Below are 19,609 nucleotides of genomic sequence, written 5' to 3'. Positions count from 1 at the left end.
CTTTCTCCTCGATACCTACAACTGTATTTGGTCTGACGGTGTATTTCCCATGCTTTGGCGTGAAGCTACTATTGTTCCTGTCCCTAAGCCCGGTAAAGATAAATCTCTTCCTTCCAGCTATCGTCCAATTTCCCTTGCCAGCAGCGTTTGTAAGGTGATGGAACGCATGATCAGTGGTCGACTAGTGTGATGGTTGGAGTCACACCATCTTCACACTAATGCTCAGTGTGGGTTCAGAAACCTCCACTCAGTGGTTGATCATCTCATCACCCTGTCGATGTTCATCATGAATAATTTTCTGCAGAAGTGTCAAACAGTGGCCGTGTTCTTTGATCTGGAGAAAGCCTATGATACCTGCTGGTGGACGGGCATTCTATGTACTATGCACACATAGGCCTTCGTGGTCGTCTTTCCACTTTCATCTGGGAATTTTTATCAGACCGAATTTTCTGGGTACGTGTGGGTTGTTCCTTATCCCACATCTTTTCGCAGGAGAACGGAGTGCCTCAGGGCTCCGTCCTGAGTGTCGTCCTCTTCGCCATAGCCATCAACCCAATTATGGACTGCCTTCCAGCTGGTATTTCAGGCTCTCTTTTCATTGACAACTTTGCTATTTATTGCAGCTCCCAGTGGACGTGTCTCCTGCAACACTGTCTTCAACATTGTCTGGAACATATCGATCGGTGAAGTGTCACAAATGGTTTCCGCTTTTCTGCTACCAATTCAGTTTGCATCAACTTCTGGTGGTACAAAGTGTTTCTTCCTTCGTCCTTACGACTGGGCCAAAATGCTCTCCCGTTCATGGATGCAACGAAGTTCTTAGGGCTTACGTTCGATAGGAAACTCAGTTGATCTCCCCACGTGTCCTACCTGGTTCCACCCGGTCCCTCAATGTCCTTTGTGTATTGAGTGGTACCTCTTGGGGAGCTGACCGGACTGTCCTCCTCCGCCTTTAACGATCTCTTGTCTGCTCCAAGTTGGATTATGGATGCATTGTCTACTCCTCTGGATGGCCATCTATCTTTCGCCGTCTAAATACAATCCACCATTTGGGGATCCGTCTCACTGCTGGTGCCTTCCATACTAGCCCCTTTGAGAGTCTATACACAGAAGCTGGTGAACTATCACTGTCATACCGGTGCAACATCCTACTCAATAAGTATGCCTGCCGGCTTTCTTCCATGCCAGGCTACCTGACCTTTGACCCTTTTTTTGATATCATTCTTGACCACCAATACGAGATATACGTGTCTTCTCTGTGGTCTCCTGGTGTCTGCTTTCATCACCTGCTTCCGCAGCTGCAGTTCACACTTCCTGCCACTTTCCGAATGGTTGAGAGCCCTTCACCACCTTGGCTTCAGGCACAGGTTTGTGTTAATTTTGACCTCAGCTCGTTCCCAAAGGATTCAGCTCCCGATATGACCTATTGCTGCAAATTTCTCAAACTTCGCTCACAACTTGCTGATAGCATATTTTTGTACACTGATGGTTCCAAGTCCACCCACGATGTTGGCTGTGCTTTTGTCATCAAGGATGATAAGTTACAATACCAATTTTTGACCAGTGCACAATTTTTACTGCAGAGCTTTTTGCCCTCTATCAGGCTGTTCACTACGTCTGGAGGCACCAGCTCACTCGCTGTGTGATCTGCTCTGACTGCCTCAGTGCCCTTCAGAGTCTGGATGATCCCAATCCAGTCCACCCTATCATTCGATGGATCCAGGATTGCCTCCATTTGTTCCCGGATGGGGGAGCCCAAGTGATGTTCATGTGGGGTTCCTGGCCATGTTGGTGTGCCTGGGAATGATGCTGCAGTCAAGGCCGCAGTTCATCTCGGTCGGCCCGCCTCTTACTCTGTTCCCTCACAAGATATTCGTAATTTTCTCTATCGGCATATCGTGTCAGTTTGGCATGACCATTGGTGCTCCCATCATGGGAGCAAACTCAGAGAAGTGAAACCTCTCCCAACAGCCTGGTCGACTTCCTCCCAGCCATTTCGCCGTGAGGAAGTAATGTTTGCTCGGTTGCGAATAGGGCTCTGCCAGTTTAGTCACTGCCACTTGTTGAGTGGCGACCCTGCACCCAGCTGTCCTTTCTGTAGCCAGCCATTAACAGTCAGACATTTTCTGATCCTCTGCCCCTATTTAGCCACTTACGTCTCAGGGTCGGGCTGCCACTCGCTTTGCCGGACATTTTAGCGGATGACGTGCAAGCTGTGGCTCGCATTTTCAGTTTTTTAAAAAGCAGTAATATGACAAAAGAGATTTAATTTCTACCTGCTGACTCCGGTGTCTTGTCGATGTCTTTTAGATACTCTTCCGTAACGTCTTGTTGTTTTATATTTGTTTTTTCTTCCTTTCTGTATTGGACCTCGAAACAGTTTTTTACCCTCGCGGTCCCAGCATTCTATGGTTCTATACTGGGTGCTTATGACCTTAGATGTTTTGCACCTTAAAACCCCACCCAAAAATAAAATAAAATAAAATAAAAATGTCAGTGGCCTGTAATTTATTATCTAATGAATTAAGTACATTCTCACTGTAAGTGTGAATAGCTTTCTCTATATCGGAACCATTAAGAAATCCAAACTGTGACTTGGAAAATGTACTATTTGCAGTCAGATGCTTAGGGAGATGCTTGACCACAACCTTTTCAAATATTTTTGAGAAAGCTGGCAAAAGTGAAATTGGTCAATAGTTTGATGGTATCTCTTTACCCCTCTTCTTGTAAAGAGGTTTAACTTCAGCATATTTTCTGCTGATACGAGACTGATTACACAAATAACTTAAGATAGAACACAGCTAGCATGTGCACCCTTTGATTAACTTTGTTGATATGATATCATATCCACTAGAATACTTAGATTTTACGTATTTTATGATGGATGCTACTTCTTTGGGAGACGTGAGTGTAATTTCCATTTTACTGAAGTTATTTTTAAAGACTGGTCTCAGATACTCCATTGCACTGTTCACCATACCTGATAACCCCAGGCTGTCAGTAACAGAAATGAAGTACTTGTTCAAGAGGTTTGCAACACTACATGCACTTGTTACCAAAGTCTCATTTATTTTTAGAGCTATCTGTTCCTTATCCTTTTTGGCCCCACCTGTCTCTGTCTTCACTATATCCCATACAGCTTTTATTTTGTTGCCTGGTGTACTTACCTCTTTCTCATAATAAAGCTACTTCGATTTCTTTATTACTTGCTTCAATATTTTGCAGTATTCTTTGTAATGCATTACAGTGCTAATATCAGAGCTGTTCCTAGATAGTAGATTCAGTCTCCTTTTTTTCCCACATGATATCTTTATTCCTTGTGTAATCCGTGGTTTATTTTTTGACTTCTGTGTGATTTGAGTTACCTTTAGGGGAAAACAATTTTCAAAAGTGGAGGTAACTTTATTAATGAATGCGTTATATTTTCCATTTGACTAAGAAGTATTACAAACATCTATCCAGTTCATTTCTTTGAGCAATTTCGTGAATTTCTCAATTTTTGACTTATTTATTACCCTCCTATACTCAGGTTTAATAGTTTTTTTTTAAAATCCTGATAAGTTTCAACATTTAACACAAGGTGGCGCATGTTGTGATCAGATAGCCCATTTACTATTGGTTTTGTGATATGACTTTTTTTTTCCTTAGATTTGTTTACAAAGATATTATCAATAGTAGTCTCGGAGCATTTACATATCCTAGTTGCAAAGTTCACAGTAGGAACTAAATTGAATGATAGTGTCGCTGATTGCAATAATCGTTCACTGACAGAGCTTTTCAATAAACCCACATTAAAATCACCAGCAACCACTATTTCCTTCTTTTTTACTGTGAGACGGGACTAGAGAACATCCAGATTTTTCATAAAGAGGTTAAAATTACCTGAAGGTGACCTGTATACACCTACTATTATAAAGGACATATCATGAAATACTAGTTCTGTTGCACAAGCTTCTAAGTGCAAAATTTATTAATAGCAATATTCTTGAAATCAAAACACGTTTCTGACAAATGTGGCAACTCCTCCTTTCTCCATGTTTTCTTTAAAAAGTAAGAAGCGAACTTGAATACTGCAACATTTAACATTTCTATACCAGTGGTCACATGGTGTTCAGAGAGGCAGATTATATCAACTGGTTTGTGCAACTAATTCTTCAACACAAATAAGTAACTCATTAAGCTTATCCCTTAGTCCTCAGATATTCCAATGCAATAAGAAAAGCCGATTTTGTGCACTGGCTGATTTACAACTGGATGAACCTAATTTTCCTCTCAATATTTGTGTATCTCTAGTTTGTCAGACGCCGTCTGCATGAATTGTCTACATTAAAATTTCCATCCTGACTGCCTGTTTTATCAATGTGAATGTTGTTTTTGGCCTGCCTCTGAACATCTTTTGTTTCTGCCCTCCCTATCCTAAAAAACTGCTGTTATGTCACGTGTAACCACTGGTACTTTACCACTTGTGACAGTGCCCCCCCCCCCCCCCCCCACCCCACCCCTCCCCCAGGTTAGTTGCTATTAGCCCAGACAGTTTTATCTTCCCTTTCCTGTTGGGGTGAAGGCCATGCTTAGTATTGTTCCATCTGTTGATAGTCAACAGGAACCACACCGAAGTGAGACCCTATACCTGATCCAAGCAGCAATTCCATCTCTAAATTAACTCTCCTAACAGAATTATTTAAATGAGGCCAGTCATGGCGCATCAGAACAGACACAAGCCCAACACCAGTGTGTCTCGTTGCTGAAGCTATCTTTTCCAGGTGAGCCTCAGTTGAATAATTAGGGTTCCTATCTATGCTGTTGCCCGCCCCACTCACTATTACCACTATAGCCATCGAGCATTACTAAAAAAGAGCAATTGAATGTTTACTGCGCCCCTCTCTTCACATAGCACTTTAAAAAGCCTTGGATTTATAGATCTTGTGTTACTAATATTAAGTTTATATAACCGTTTGTAGCACTTCATGAAGGTGTGGGACAAGTTCTTTAGTGACCAGAGCCTCCTGACATATGATGCTGTGAGTCTATACTGCATCAGGACCAACAGCTTTAACTTCCACTTCCAATCCACCATTAATTCTAGACATTGAGCAAACCCCACCTGTTCTTACTCCACTGCACCTATTTTGATTATGAAAGTATTGATCAAGTCAAAGAGGCTTTGAGCTGTATCTGATTTCAGTATTGTCTCACAGAAAAGAAATTGATCTTGAATGTTAAACTTACAAACTAAATGGACATGAGCAATCAGTGAGCTTAGTCCACTTGAAATGCAAAACGGTTGTTATGCATTTATCAATTAACTGCTCAAGCAAATCACCAGAAATGTCTAAACTTCGTCTGTACACTGTGTCGTTTGAGATAGGAATAATTTTCAACTGTTGACCAAATGAGTCACCAGACATTGTTGATAATATGTCAATTACTGCTGGTAAATCCGAAATTTCTGCAACTGCAAATGGTTTTTTGATTTAGCAATTCTTTGAAAAATTTGGTAAGAGGCTAAAAGGGCCTTAGAAGTAATATTCATCATTTTAGCAAACTTCTTGTGGACAGATAATAAAAAATCCAGTTTTATGATGAAAAGTCCTGTTGGTTTTCCTGTTAATGTGGGATGTTTGTTTTCAAGATGTGTCTTTATCTTGTTAGGCTTTATGCTATCAGCAGCTAAAATGGTTAAACAAATTACAGACTGCAGATATCTTCACCATTGATTTTAGTTTTTGTGAAGAAAGACTGTAGGGAAGTGTCGAAATACATGACCCAAAGCTTGTACTGTGTGCAATAGTTACAGGTACAGTCACAGTGCAGCCAACAACTGGTGATTTCAGAGTGCAGCCGATAATTGGCTATTCTGCCAATCCGATGTCTGACATTGCCCAGCTTGCCCATCTTTTCAAACAACACTAAAAATTTGACTGCAGTGCCGTTATTGGCGACTGAGTGAAATTCAAACTTGAACAATGGCATCATCATCTTTTTTTACTAAGAATATTTTTAAATACATCACCCACCCCCCAAGCATGCCATTTGCCCACCATCCATACACACCGCAGCATGCCATTCACCCACCACCCAACCCCGTCCCCTGGAGGTCATGCGTCACAGTTTTAGAGAGACTGCTGTATGTAGGTTCAAGTGTCATCAAAAGTACATCAAATGTTTCTCCAGTCTGTTTTATTTCTTACCGTTAGACATTTCACAGAACATTTGACTTTCCCCCACCCACAGATCCTGATTGCTTTCAAGTAAATATCCCCCCCCTCCCGCAACTAGACCTCAGGTTGGTCAAATTGATACCCCTCTGTCCATTCCCCACACTTCTTTCGACTATGAAAACTCGATTCCTTTGCTAGGGAATCTTATTTTTATTCTGTTCAAACATTTGACCAAATACACAGAAAATTAAAAATCGCTAATTATGCTAGTTATAAAGCAACTTAATTTCTTTAATTTTGTGGAGCAGCTGGACTCTAGGATATCAGACTGCAAGCACCAACGGTAGTCTGGTAGAATGCCGTGCTCCACAGGCCTGATGTGTTTGTTCTGTAGTCTCTATATCTGGATAGAAGGGCTACTTGTCACGCACAGTGCCAGTATTTGAAGGCGAGGCATTTAAAATACTAGCTTTCAATTAAAAACTGAAGGAAATATCAATTAGACATCATCAAAGCAAGAACCATCTGTATCTCGAATCTCATTATGCGTAACTTGATAATAAGTGGGGCTATTTTATTGCAATCAAGAAGAGGCTTAATATGCTTTCCGCCAACTTGTAATGTCTGCCTGGCAGTGCATTCCCTTCTTATCCAGTGTTAACTATCTTGTCCCATAGGCACATGCAACATGGATACCTTATGTACACTCCTTGTTGACCTAGCAAAATTGAGCTTGCCTTTTTGTTTCTACAAACAGCTCAGTCGTGATCAGTGTATTTTATGTTACGGAGAATTATTTTCATTGTTTTGAGGTTTCCTTATTATCGCTTAGTGCCCAATAGGAATAGATGCTTTTGTGTTGCCATTATTTAACAGTTCACACTTAAATATTCTCTTGAATGTGTCAATGAACAGTCTTTATTCCTCTTCGAAGTATGTGCAGTCTGTAACTTCAATCCATGATGGAGTGCACCGTGCACCAGTCATTCATCCTCTCAAAATATATTTTCCAGGCTCCCCCCCCCCCCCCCCCCCCCCCTCTTTTCTAGCACTTGCAATTGCAACCCACGTCACCAATTATTTGCTGTATGTATTCCAATATGTGTCTTCCCCTACAACTTTTACCCTCTACAGCTCCCTCTACTACTATGGAAGTTATTCCATGATGTCTTAACAGATGTCTTACCATCCTGTCCCTTTTCTTTTCAGTGTTTCCCATATACTCCTTTCTTTGCCAATACTGTGAAGAACCTCTTCCTTCTTTATCTTATCAGTCCATGTAATTTTCAACATTCTTCTGTTACACCACATCCCAACTGCTTCAGTTCAGTTCTGTTTCAGTTTTCCCACAGTCAGTGTTCCACTATCATACAATGCTGTGTTCCAAATGTACATTCTTAGAAATTTCTTCCTCAAATTGAAGCAATGTTTGGCACTAGTGAACTTCTCTTGACCCGAATGCCCTTTTTACTGGTGCTAGTCTGCATTTTGTGTCTTCATCTGCTTCGTGGTTACCAAACCTGATGTTAAGTTTCTTGCTGTTCTCATTTCTGCTACTTCTTGTTACTTTCATCTTTGTTTGATTTACTGTGAATCCATATTCTGTACTCATTAGACTGTTCATTCCACCCAGCAGATCCTGTAATATTTCTTCACTTTCGCTGAGGATAGCAGTGTTATCAGTGAATCTTATCACTGATATCCTTTCACCTTGAATTTTAATTCCACTCTAGAACCTTTCTCTTATTTCCATCATTGCTTCTTCAGTGTATAGACTGAACATTAGGAGTGAAAAATTACATCCCTGTCTTATACCCTTTTTAATTTGAGCACTTCTTTCTTGGTCATCCACTCTTATTGCTCGCTCTTGGCTCTTATACATATTGTATATCACCTGTCTTTTGCTATAGCTTACCCCTATTTTTTCTCAGGATTTCAAACATTTTGCACCATTTTACATTGTTGAACACTTTTTCCAGGTCAATGACCCATATGAATGGGCCTTGGTTTTTCTTTAGCCTTGCTTCCATTATCAACCACAATGTCAGAACTGCCTTTCTGGTGCCTTTACCTTTCCTAAAGCCAAACTGATTCTAATCTGATACATCCTCAATGTTGACTGGAATACTCTCTTTGAAATTCTGAAGCTGGCAGGGGTAAAATACAGGGAGCGAAAGGCTATTTACAATTTGTACAGAAACCAGATGGCAGTTATAAGAGTCGAGGGACATGAAAGGGAAGCAGTGGTTGGGAAGGGAGTAAGACAGGGTTGTAGCCTCTCCCAGATGTTATTCAATCTGTATATTGAGCAAACAGTAAAGGAAACAAAAGAAAAATTCGGAGTAGGTATTAAAATCCATGGAGAAGAAATAAAAACTTTGAGGTTTACTGATGACATTGTAATTCTGTCAGAGACAGCAAAGGACTTGGAAGAGCAGTTGAACGGAATGGATGGTGTCTTGAAGGGAGGATATAAGATGAACATCAACAAAAGCAGAACGAGGATAATGGAATGTAGTCGAATTAAGTCGGGTGATGTTGAGGGTATTAGATTAGGAAATGAGATACTTAAAGTAGTAAAGGAGTTTTGCTATTTGGGGAGCAAAATAACTGATGATGGTCGAAGTAGAGAGGATATAAAATGTAGACTGGCAATGGCAAGGAAAGCGTTTCTGAAGAAGAGAAATTTGTTAACATTGAGTATTGATTTAAGTGTCAGGAAGTCATTTCTGAAAGTATTTGTATGGAGTGTAGCCATGTATAGAAGTGAAACATGGACGGTAAATAGTTTAGACAAGAAGAGAATAGAAGCTTTCGAAATGTGGTGCTACAGAAGAACGCTGAAGATTAGATGGGTAGATTACATAATTAATGAGGAGGTATTGAATAGAATTGGGGAGAAGAGGAGTTTGTGGCACAACTTGACCAGAAGAAGGGATCGGTTGGTAGGACATGTTCTGAGGAATCAAGGGATCACCAATTTAGTACTGGAGGGCAGCGTGGAGGGTAAAAATCGTAGAGGGAGACCAAGAGATGAATACACTTAGCAGATTCAGAAGGATGTAGGCTGCAGTAGGTACTGGGAGATGAAGAAGCTTGCACAGGGTAGAGTAGCATGGAGAGCTGCATCAAAGCAGTCTCAGGACTGAGGACCACAAAAACAACAACAACATCCTCAATTTTCTTTTCCATTCTTCTGTACATTATTCTTGCCAGCAATTTGGATGAATGATCCGATATGCTGATTGTGTGGTTAATGTCGCATTTGTCAGCATTTGCAATCTTCGGAATTGTGTGGACGATGTTTTCTGAAATTCAAATGGTATTTCGCCATGTTCTACAGACCAGTGTGAATAGTCATTTTGTTGCCACTTCCCCCAGTGATTTTAGAAATTTTGATGGAGTGGTATCTATCACTTCTGCCTTGTTCAATCTTAAGTCTTCAAAAGCTCTTTTAAATTCTGACTCTAATACTGGATCCCCTATCTCCTCTATATCGACTCCTGTTTCTTCTTCTATTATGTCATCAGACACATCTTCCCATCATAGAGGCCTTGAGTGTACTCTTTCCACCTATCAGCTGTCTCCTCTATATTTAACAGTGAAATTCCCCTTGCACTCTTAGTGTTACAATCCTTGCTTTTAATTTCATTGAATATTGTTAATGACTTTTCTATATGCTGAGTCAGTCCTTCTGACAATCATATCTTTTTGGATTCTGACTATCATTTATTTTTCAATTTTGTTGTGTTTTGCCAATTTGTCAAATATGGGGTGCCTAGAAAACCTGATTTTTCGCTAGACAACAATGCAAGCAAATTGTATTAATGCGTTTTTATTACTGGAAGATAAATGACAATACTTAACTTTGAGAATTTACAATGATGTGTTGCAAGCAAAGGTCAAGAGACAAAATAAGAATTCGCTTCAGTACAGACAATTTGTAATACTAGAGAAGTAATACTGCTCCTAAGTCGTTTCTATCTAAGTGCCTATTCCTGATGCCACTGTCAAAGTAGTCTTTAACTGGACCATGGCCAGGCAGCACGGCGCTTATGTCCTCTTCGTGTTGAGGTCACTGTCATCGGGTTGTCATCCTAGAGAGGGTTGGTCTGTGTGCAATTGGCTGACGTCTTCTTCACAGCCCTCTCGGCTCTAACGTTCCCGCCCAGCATGCCAGTGCTTGACTTTTACGTCACAACAGATTTTTTCAAGTTTTTCATGCGGCCATTTTACCTAAGCTTCCCTGAAGTTCCTATTTATTTAATTCCTAAATGATTTGTATTTCTGTATTCCTGAATTTACCTGAACATTTTTGTATTTCCTTCTTTCATTGATCAACTGAAGTATTTCTTCTGTTACCCATGGTTTCTTTGCAGCTACCTTCTTTGTACCTATATTTTTCTTTGTGATTTCCATGATTTCTCTTTTCAGAGATGATCAGTTCTCTTCAACTGTACTGCCTACTGAGCCACTCCTTATCATACTGGTGATGAGACGTGGGTGTATAGATATGATGTTGAGACCAAGGTTCAGCCTTCACATTGGGTCTGGAAAGGTTCTCCAAGATAAAAAAACTCATCAGCTCACGTCAAATGTCAAAACGATGCTGATAGTTTTCTTTGACTTTGACGGATTAGTTCATCTTGAATTCATGCCACAGGGACAAACTGTTAATTGATAGTACTACAGGGACATGTTGCGATGCCTGTGAGAAAATGTGAGAAGGAAGTGACCTAAAACGTAGTGAGACAATTCATGGTCCTTGCATCACAATAACTCATCTGCAGATTCATCCCTGTTGCTGCGTGACTATTGCACAAGAAATAAAATGACTGTGCTGCCCCATCCTCCATACTCTCCAGATCTGGCGACTCCAAATTTTTTTTATTTTAAAAGTTGAAAATCTTATTGGAAGAATGAAGATTTTCAATGATAGATGAGATAAAAGAAAATTTGCAAATGGCACTTCACCCAATCCAGCAAGAGGCACATCAAGACTGCTTCCAGAAGTGGAAATGGCTTTGGGAGCAGTGTATAAATTGTGGAGGAGAATACTTTTAAGAAGACCACGCACAATAAGTAAAAGATAAGCATAGAAAAATTTTGTGGACAAGGTTAGAGAATTTTTTGAATAGACCTCATATATCAGCTCCTGGGTATGCCTTGCAATCCAGTATCTGATTTCAGATCTCTCCTTGATGTAATCTAACTGAAATCTTCCCTTATCTCCTGCCTTCTCCTAGTGTGCCTCCTCCTCTTGCAATTCTTTAAAAGAGTATTCACTATTACTACCTGAAATTTATTGTAACTCATTTAGACTTTCTCCTCTCTCGTTCCTTCTACCAAACCTGTACTATCCCATAACCCTTTCTTCAACTCCTTCCCTTACAGCCACATTCTAGTCCCCTATGAGTAATAGATTTTCATCTCCCTTTACATACTGAATTACCCGTATAATATCCTAATATATTTTCCCTGTCTCTTCATCCTCTGCTTGCGGTGTCGGCACGTATATCTGAATGATCATTGTCCGTGTTGGTTTGCTGTTGATTCTGATGATACCCCCATCACTGCACTATTCATAGTAACTCACTCTCTGCCCTACATTCCTATTCATATTGAATCCTACTCCCATTATACCATTTTCTGCTGCTGTTGTTGTTACCCTATATTCATCTGACGATAAATCCTTGTCTTCTTTCCATTTCACTTCCCTGACCCCAACAATATCTAGTTTGAGCCTTAGCATTTCTTTTTACAGATTTTCTAGCTACCCTACCATGTTCAAACTTCTGGCATTCCTTGCACTGATACACAGAAAATTATCCTTTTGTTGCATATTTAGTCTTTTTCTCATTGTCCTCTCCCACTTGGCTGTCCCTGCCGAAGATCCAAATGGGGGACTAGTCCGTAATCTTTTGCTAATGGAGAGAGCATCATGACACATTTTCAATTAATGGCCACGTGTCCTATGGATACACGTTACGGTTTCCATTGTCCTCTGCATCCTCATGCCACTGATCATTGCTGATTCTTCCGCCTTTTAGGGGCAATTTCCCACCACAGGGGCAAGAGGGTGACCTGAACCTCTGTCCGGTCCTGTGCCCTCTTTGATAAGGCCATTGGCAGAACAAGAGTGACTTCTCATGGCAGAAATCTTTGGCTGCCATTAGTGATGATTTTTTATTCAAAATTTAAGCAGTACCGTGGTTTGAACCTGGGACCAAGGACATTTTGATTAATAATCAAACACACTATCCCTTATGTATGATAGTTATACTGGGGTTCCTTTAATCAGGATATTAATAATTTTGAAGATGTGTTATGAGAATTGACAAGTTCCATTAATTCTCCTCAAGTATATGGCTCACACAGAATATGCTCGTCAGTTAACAGAAAGTGACAGTAATCACTATCTAATTTTTTTGGGATGCTAGATTTGTTGCTGGAACAAGAAGTTGAAAATTCTATGTAAATAGAAATAGGAATATCATCACTGTGTTACAGATATTAAAACCAAATTAAGATATTCAATGTGAATTTTTTCAAAGCCTGTCATATCAAGCAAATAAAAGTAGCAGTCTTCCACATGATTTTGCTATTCCTACTACACCATTGGAACTCTTAACACAGAGGCATTTTCTCTGCCCTTTAGTCCACTGTCGGAGGGTTTTCAACACAAGCTCATCACACTTTATGCAGTACCCAAGCAATTGTCCTGGACACTGAGTTTAACCCCAGAATATTCGTAATAGGCTCTGGCTATGAAGTCCAATACATTTGTCCACTGTGTTATTTTTGAACCACCACAAATGTAGCACAATATGAGTGGGACATTTAAACACTTTTTATGAGTAGTAGCCATCTTTCAGAAAAATCTGTAACAAATAAAACTAACATTAAGTCAACCTTTCTTCCTGAAGCAGGAGCCACTGGCTCCAAATGCTTGCCACCAGCCACAGCAGTCTTTTATGTGTGTGCTCTGCCACTGCTTGGTGAGTAGGTTTTTTAATTTGAGTATTGTTATGCAATATATAGTAATTATGCAAAACACATTCTCTCTCTCTCTCTCTCTGTGTGTGTGTGTGTGTGTGTGTGTGTGTGTGTGTGTGTGTGTTTTGGTGTTTTGTCTATTTTCGACAAAGGCCTTGTTGGCCGAAAGCTCACTTTCCGACAGTCTTTTTATTGTGCCTATCTGCTACTCAGCATCTCTGCTATATGGTGAGTAGCAACTATCCTTTGCAAAATATTGTTACATCTCATCCTGGATTTCCCATTGTTTGGTATAGTCATTATAGGCAAACAATACTGCACATTAAGTTTCATCTGGACTTATCATCGCCCAAGCACATATTGTACAGCATTTCATGTCTTCGAGAGTCGTAAGTCTTTCCTTGAAGACCATATGTGTCAGTTTTTCCCACAGATTAAAGTCCAGAGACGTTGAGTGGGCTGGCCAATTAATGTTTCCCAAGTTATCTATCCAACAATCTCCACACATTCATTGAAGATGGACTATAATCCTATGTGCAGCATAGGTAATCCTATGTGCAACATAAGTGGATCATCTGCTGGATTTGTACCACACAGACTGCCCTATATCCAGTGGGACATTTTCCGATAACTGTGGCAGTATACCTGTTTAGAACTATAGAAACTTGTGGAATTGTTGCTATGTAAAGATCAGTCAATGAAACAGGGACCAGTGATGCTGTTGGTGAAAATCCTTTAGCATAAGTTGACAGACCATTGTCATTGTTTAATTACTTGTCTCAGGGGGTGGGATTTTCAGGTGTCTAGTATTGCATATTGCGAAGACTGGTTTGCAACTGGTATGTAAACAATCCTTCATTCATAAACAGAATCGCGAATAATAATGCTGTCTCACATTTCAGTTTTTGTAGATGTTGTACAAATAAGTATAATTGATTCTGAAATTAAATGAAGCTGCTGATGGAGAGAAATTTGGGAAGGGTGAAATGTATTGGAATGTATAATTAGCAGAACAATCCTTTGACTGATTCCACTCACACATTCAAGTTACCTTGTAGTGATGTGTGAGTTGTATGCTACCAATGCTAAAATTTTAGTTGCATTCCTCTCATTAGTTGCTGCTATTTTTCATTGGTATATTTTACTGTCCACACATCAGTTTCCTGAAATATTTTTCTAATATTTGTGAGGATTTAACATGATCAGGATACCTTTCAGCATACAACTGCACTGCTATTCTAACTGTTTGATAGTCTTCACTGTAAACAAAAACTACATCTGCTTTTTGATTCTCATCTGTCTGAACAGCCTCATGAGCAAGTCATCTGGTCACAACAATAGACCTCAGACTGGTGGGTTTGAAACAAACGGATAAACACATGAACCATACCCGATTCAGGTGTTTGCTATATTTGGCACACCTCAATATATTTACTCATAACATTCTGGGTGTATTTGGGATGACCGTCTTGGCTGGCTCACCTTGTGACACATACCACTCACGTGAGCCATGGAATGTTGTACGCCCAAGCCATGTTAAAAATTAGGCCAATAATATGAATTTGAAAAATAATGACTGTTATACAGTTAGAAAAATAAGACAGTTATATTTATGTCTTAATTATACAGTATTTAGGAGTGGAGGAGGCTGAATTTGGGAATGCTTATGTCTTTCATTTTTGTGTTGTCAGTTTAGTTTGCCACTTCTTTTATTGTGGCAAAATTTTGGAAGTAAATATTGATGAAAACTTGAAGTGGAAGAAACATATTGCTGAGATGCTACTTTTGCTCTTCATGTAATTGCCAGTCTTGGAAACACATGAATCGACCTCCTAGCATATTTTGCTACTTCCACTCCATCACATCTTGTAGAATAATTTTGTGGTGCAACTCATCGCTTACAAAAAAATTATTGAATGCATACAAGCTCCCAATAAAAGTAATAGGTAGTGTTTACCAGCAGTTATTGTGTACCAATCTCTTCCAAGAGTTGGTCATTTCAATTGCACCTTCACAGTTTGTATTTGCTAATGAAATTAATTCATCAAAATAATCCATCACAAACTGAAAAGAATAGTGATTTCCGTACCTACAACACTAGAAAAAAAATCCCTTTATTACCCATTATTGAAGCTGTAGGTAACTCAGAAGAGAGTTGAATTGTAAGAAATGAAACAAAGTAGCTGTACACAACTTCTGTATATGTAGTAACTGAATGGTACTATTAATTCAGCTCGAAAATTCACTGCAGCAGAAAAATGTAGTTCCTTAAAAGTGGCTGATGTTTGATAGGGTGGCACTATAACAGAAATGTTGTAGCATAGTAGTAAATAACCAATAATGTTTATTAAGAGTATGTTAAAATGATGTTTAACTGTGGTAAAGTTTCACGTCAGGCACATGATGTCCTAAATCTAATACAATGAAATCCAAATAACTTGGCTACTTGTTGGCAGTCTATAATAATACTACTCTGGCAGGGTGTAATCAGGCAAGCACTCTGTTAATGGATGTTTCTTTTGTATGCTGTTCTGCAGCAAAACTGGTAACAGCATGTAGCAGCTCTGGTGGACTAGCATTACAGCGTATTCCATGCTCTGTTAATGGACCTTGTTCTCCGTAAATTGTGATTGCTAAGTCAGAGGGTAGACTTCAGAGTATTGTACTGGGCTCACTGCAGGCACTTTGCTAAACTGTGCAACTGCTGGTTTGTGAGTGTCTGGATATCCACTGCATGCCATCTTTTTGTGTCTGTCAATGGAAAGATTTCCTTGTCCACTAGTGCAAGACCGAAACAATGTAGTGTAGTCCGCAGTTGACAGCACTTCCTGTGGCAGCTGTCCATATTATTGGCTGACATATACTAAGTTTTGAAGGAAGTGGTGCAGAAACAGGAATGGGTCTGGGTTTATGAGTGCCATCTGGAGGCTGCTGTCTGGAAATCAGAGATGCCAGGCAAGTGGTTTTGTCATGTGTGGTGACTGCCTCTTGTGGTTTATGTTGTATACCTCTAGCTTGGCAAAAAACAAGTGGGGACTAATGACTGACACAGATTATTTGGTGTCTCCTATAGAACAGATGGCTTTTTGTCACTCTTGAGTGATTCAGAAAAACGGTATTCCTAAGAGAGTGTGCTGGTTCCGATATTATGTAACATGTAGACCAATGATCAGCCACACAATGCTGGAAACCATTCCTTCATCTACGTGGAAGAAAGAGATGTTGCTGCTCGAGGAGTGACAGTTCAAGAAGTAGAATCAAACGTAACAGGTTCTCTGAAGAGCTTGATATCTACTATGATGACACCCCTTGAAACCCAGTCTGGGTAAAACTCAAGTATATGCATTCCACCTACAAAATAATGAGGTAAGAAGAAAGCTGAACATCACCAGGAAAGGACACATTTTAAGTTGCTGTCTTTACCTGTAGTATGTAGGGCTAAAATTTGATAATATCTTAACTTACAAATAACTCTATACAGACACCAGACAGAAGGTATGCACCAGAAACAGTCTCATCCACAAACTGACAAACACACTATGGGGATTGCGGACAGTGTCCTCTGCACATCCACACTTGCTGTCTGTTTCTCTGCTGCAGAGTATCCCATTCCAGTCTGGAGCACATGCTAATGAGATTTATGTGACTCTTCATGAAACTGGCCACATAGTCACAGGGTGCCTAACGCCAACTCCAGTCAGTAAGATCTTTCCACTCATGGGAAAAGCACCTCCAGATGTAAGAAGACATAGCAGCAGAGTTTGAAAAGAAGAAGCAAGATAAAGCTCCAAGACATCCATTGTTTCGAACTCATGCTTATCCATTACAGCTGAAATCTGTTACAAGTCCTCCTTACAACAACACTAATTGCGACTTCATCAGAAGCCCACTGAACTGAACTGTGGGGAGCAAAGTCCCCTGGAGCAATATGGACAGCAAAAGAGAAGCTTCTATCAGGCTTCAATCTCCAACACTGGACTGAGAAGACCCTCAACAGATTGAGAACAAGGGTGACTTGTTTGCAGCAAATGATTATGGTGGTCTGGTTGCTGAACGATGGTCTCACAGAGTGTGAAATTCTCTCAATCATCAATTTTCATTTTTAGGATTATATTGTGTTTTAGTGGGTTTCTCCTCCCCCCCCCCCCCTCAAATAATTAAATAAATGATTAGGACTGAAAAACAATACTTTCAGTAATGTTAAAACTAATCATGTCCACATCATTTTGATGAATGTGTAACTATTGGAGAGTGATGTGAATTCATTTACTATGTTTTTTTCTCTGGGCTACTGATTTTTCTACATGATAGTACTCTTCTACTGCTAGTTTTAAGAATTCTTAAATTGGTTTCTTTTTTATTGAATAATGATCCTGTGCTGTTAGGTGGTCAGCAAATGTTGAGTGGGAGTTGTTATTTATTAACTATCTGAGATGTTCTATGTAATTGATTCCAAAAATCCTACATATTTGGCTCACATGCACGGATTAGCATCAATTGCAAATTAATTAGCATCAATTGCAAATTAATTAGCAGATGCTAGATTGCCTGTATGTATCAGTGTTAATGGCTTGGCTGGTAAGTTAGTTCTGTATTGTGTTGTTAGTTCAGTATGCTGTGTCAAGTCCCTGTCATTTTTGTATGTCATTTATTCATCATTGTATGGCATTGTATGCCTTTTTTAAATCTTATATACTGTTTTTCTGTCATAGTCATTCTTGAGTGCTATTTGCTTATAATGTTTAGTTCCTCTATGTAGTTATGTTGGTTCATTGCTGTTCTGTCTCACTGTACAAGTTTTCACTATCTTGATTTTTACAGTCTGTATAATTTTGAATACTGAATGTAGGCAGCTCAGAAATATTGTATTGTGTTCTTACTGTGGAAATGGCTTACTGTTTCCTTTCTTCATATTATTTTATAATGTGTCAAATTTGTGGATGATAGCAGATACTAACATTGTGAGCACTTCAGTTGTGGCTTTTTGACTTCCGAGTTGCTTAATTTCTGCTTCACATGTCTTCTAAATGAGGAGTATTTGCTTATTTTCTGTTTTTCATTTCATAGACTACCACTACCCTCCATAATAAAATGTGTGATTTTTTTATCTGCCTGCTGATAAATAATATCTCACATATCATCTGCAGCTGCACAAGCCCAAATGTGTCATCACACAAAGAGTGTTGCAAGTGTTTCCCCATTTCAGGATTATGAAGTATGTGATATTGCAGTCAAAAATTATATGTTGTTAGATGCTTTGATCTGTGGATGTGTAACAAATACTTTCCCGATAAATGCTAATTTTGTTATTCTCTTCTTACAGGCTTGTATTTAGTCAGTCGCTGCTGACATTAAACCTGATTGAATATTTTCTGGCAAAAGTAGATGAAGCTACTCAGAAAAACAGTGATAGCGACGGAAGTCAAGAAATTTTTACGGGCTCGTGGTCACCTGGTCTTGATTACTTTAGGTTGGATGGATCAACATCAGCTGAAAACCGAAGTATATGGTGCAAGAGCTTCAATAAGGAGAGTAATTACAGGTAATATTACATAACATGCTAGATAGAGCTCTGTATTTGTTTGAGAGAGAGAGAGAGAGAGAGAGAGAGGGGGGGGGGGGGCGGCAGGTGCAGGGTTGCAGATTTACAGATTTACTTTTGGAGTACTTAGTTTACATTTGGCCACAGACATTCTGAAGAATACATACACTCCAGCTGCCTAGGTGAGATCACAAAAACAAAAATTGTTGAAGAAAAACTTATATCATAATTTAAAGCACTGAGGGAAAAATTTGTAAGACAGTTGAATGAGTATTCAGTATCCCATATGACAAACAGGAAATAATCAACTTTTGTGCATGATGGTTTCTACAGTTGCTCATTAAAACCCATCTATTAGAATGTTTCAATACAGTGTTTGACAATTTGTAATCATTGCTTACAAGACTATTTTACCTGTTTGTTATATCTCAGTATGCACCAGAGTGGAAATAGCAGTCAAAACAAAGGACGAAGGATGGCAACAGTTTGCCAAAGTAGGTGAAGAGCATTTTGTCAGCTACTAAGGTAACAGCCACTGTATGTCGGGTTTTGTATAGATATTAATATTTTATTATAAGAAAGATCACAGAGTTCCTTGGGGTACACATTATTGATGCTGATTATTCATACAACATACATGATTTAGTTTGGAATATACATGCCATCACTTAGAAAACTAATCACCTGTGTATTAGTTCAGTGAAAAGGATTGATTACTACTCTTCGCGAACAGGAACAGTGAAAAACTATGCTAGAAATATTTCAGCTTTAAGACTAAGTTGTTCTTCAGAAATAGAAAACACGCACACAGATGACGACAACAACAGCAACTCTCACATGTGGCCACTCTCCCGGGGCACAAAAGTCCATCCTGGACTTTCCATTGTTCAGTTTAGTGGAAAGCGTCCAT

General features: G+C 39.5%; 1 protein-coding gene across 2 annotated transcripts in view; it reads left to right on the top strand.

Annotated features, from left to right (window-relative positions):
* LOC126175787 (transcriptional regulator ATRX homolog) overlaps window positions 1-19,609 on the top strand; it is a 483,984-nt gene that overhangs the window by 364,776 nt on the left and 99,599 nt on the right. For both annotated transcript variants that reach the window (XM_049922765.1, XM_049922764.1), the window contains one exon: window positions 18,481-18,699. In XM_049922765.1, the coding sequence (XP_049778722.1) occupies window positions 18,481-18,699 (219 nt within the window). The remainder of the gene's footprint in view (window positions 1-18,480; window positions 18,700-19,609) is intronic.

This window comes from Schistocerca cancellata, chromosome 3 (assembly GCF_023864275.1).
Source record: "Schistocerca cancellata isolate TAMUIC-IGC-003103 chromosome 3, iqSchCanc2.1, whole genome shotgun sequence".
Taxonomy (NCBI): domain Eukaryota; kingdom Metazoa; phylum Arthropoda; class Insecta; order Orthoptera; family Acrididae; genus Schistocerca; species Schistocerca cancellata.
The sequence above is the reverse complement of the archived record's forward strand: the minus strand, read 5'-3'. Positions and strand labels throughout refer to the sequence as shown.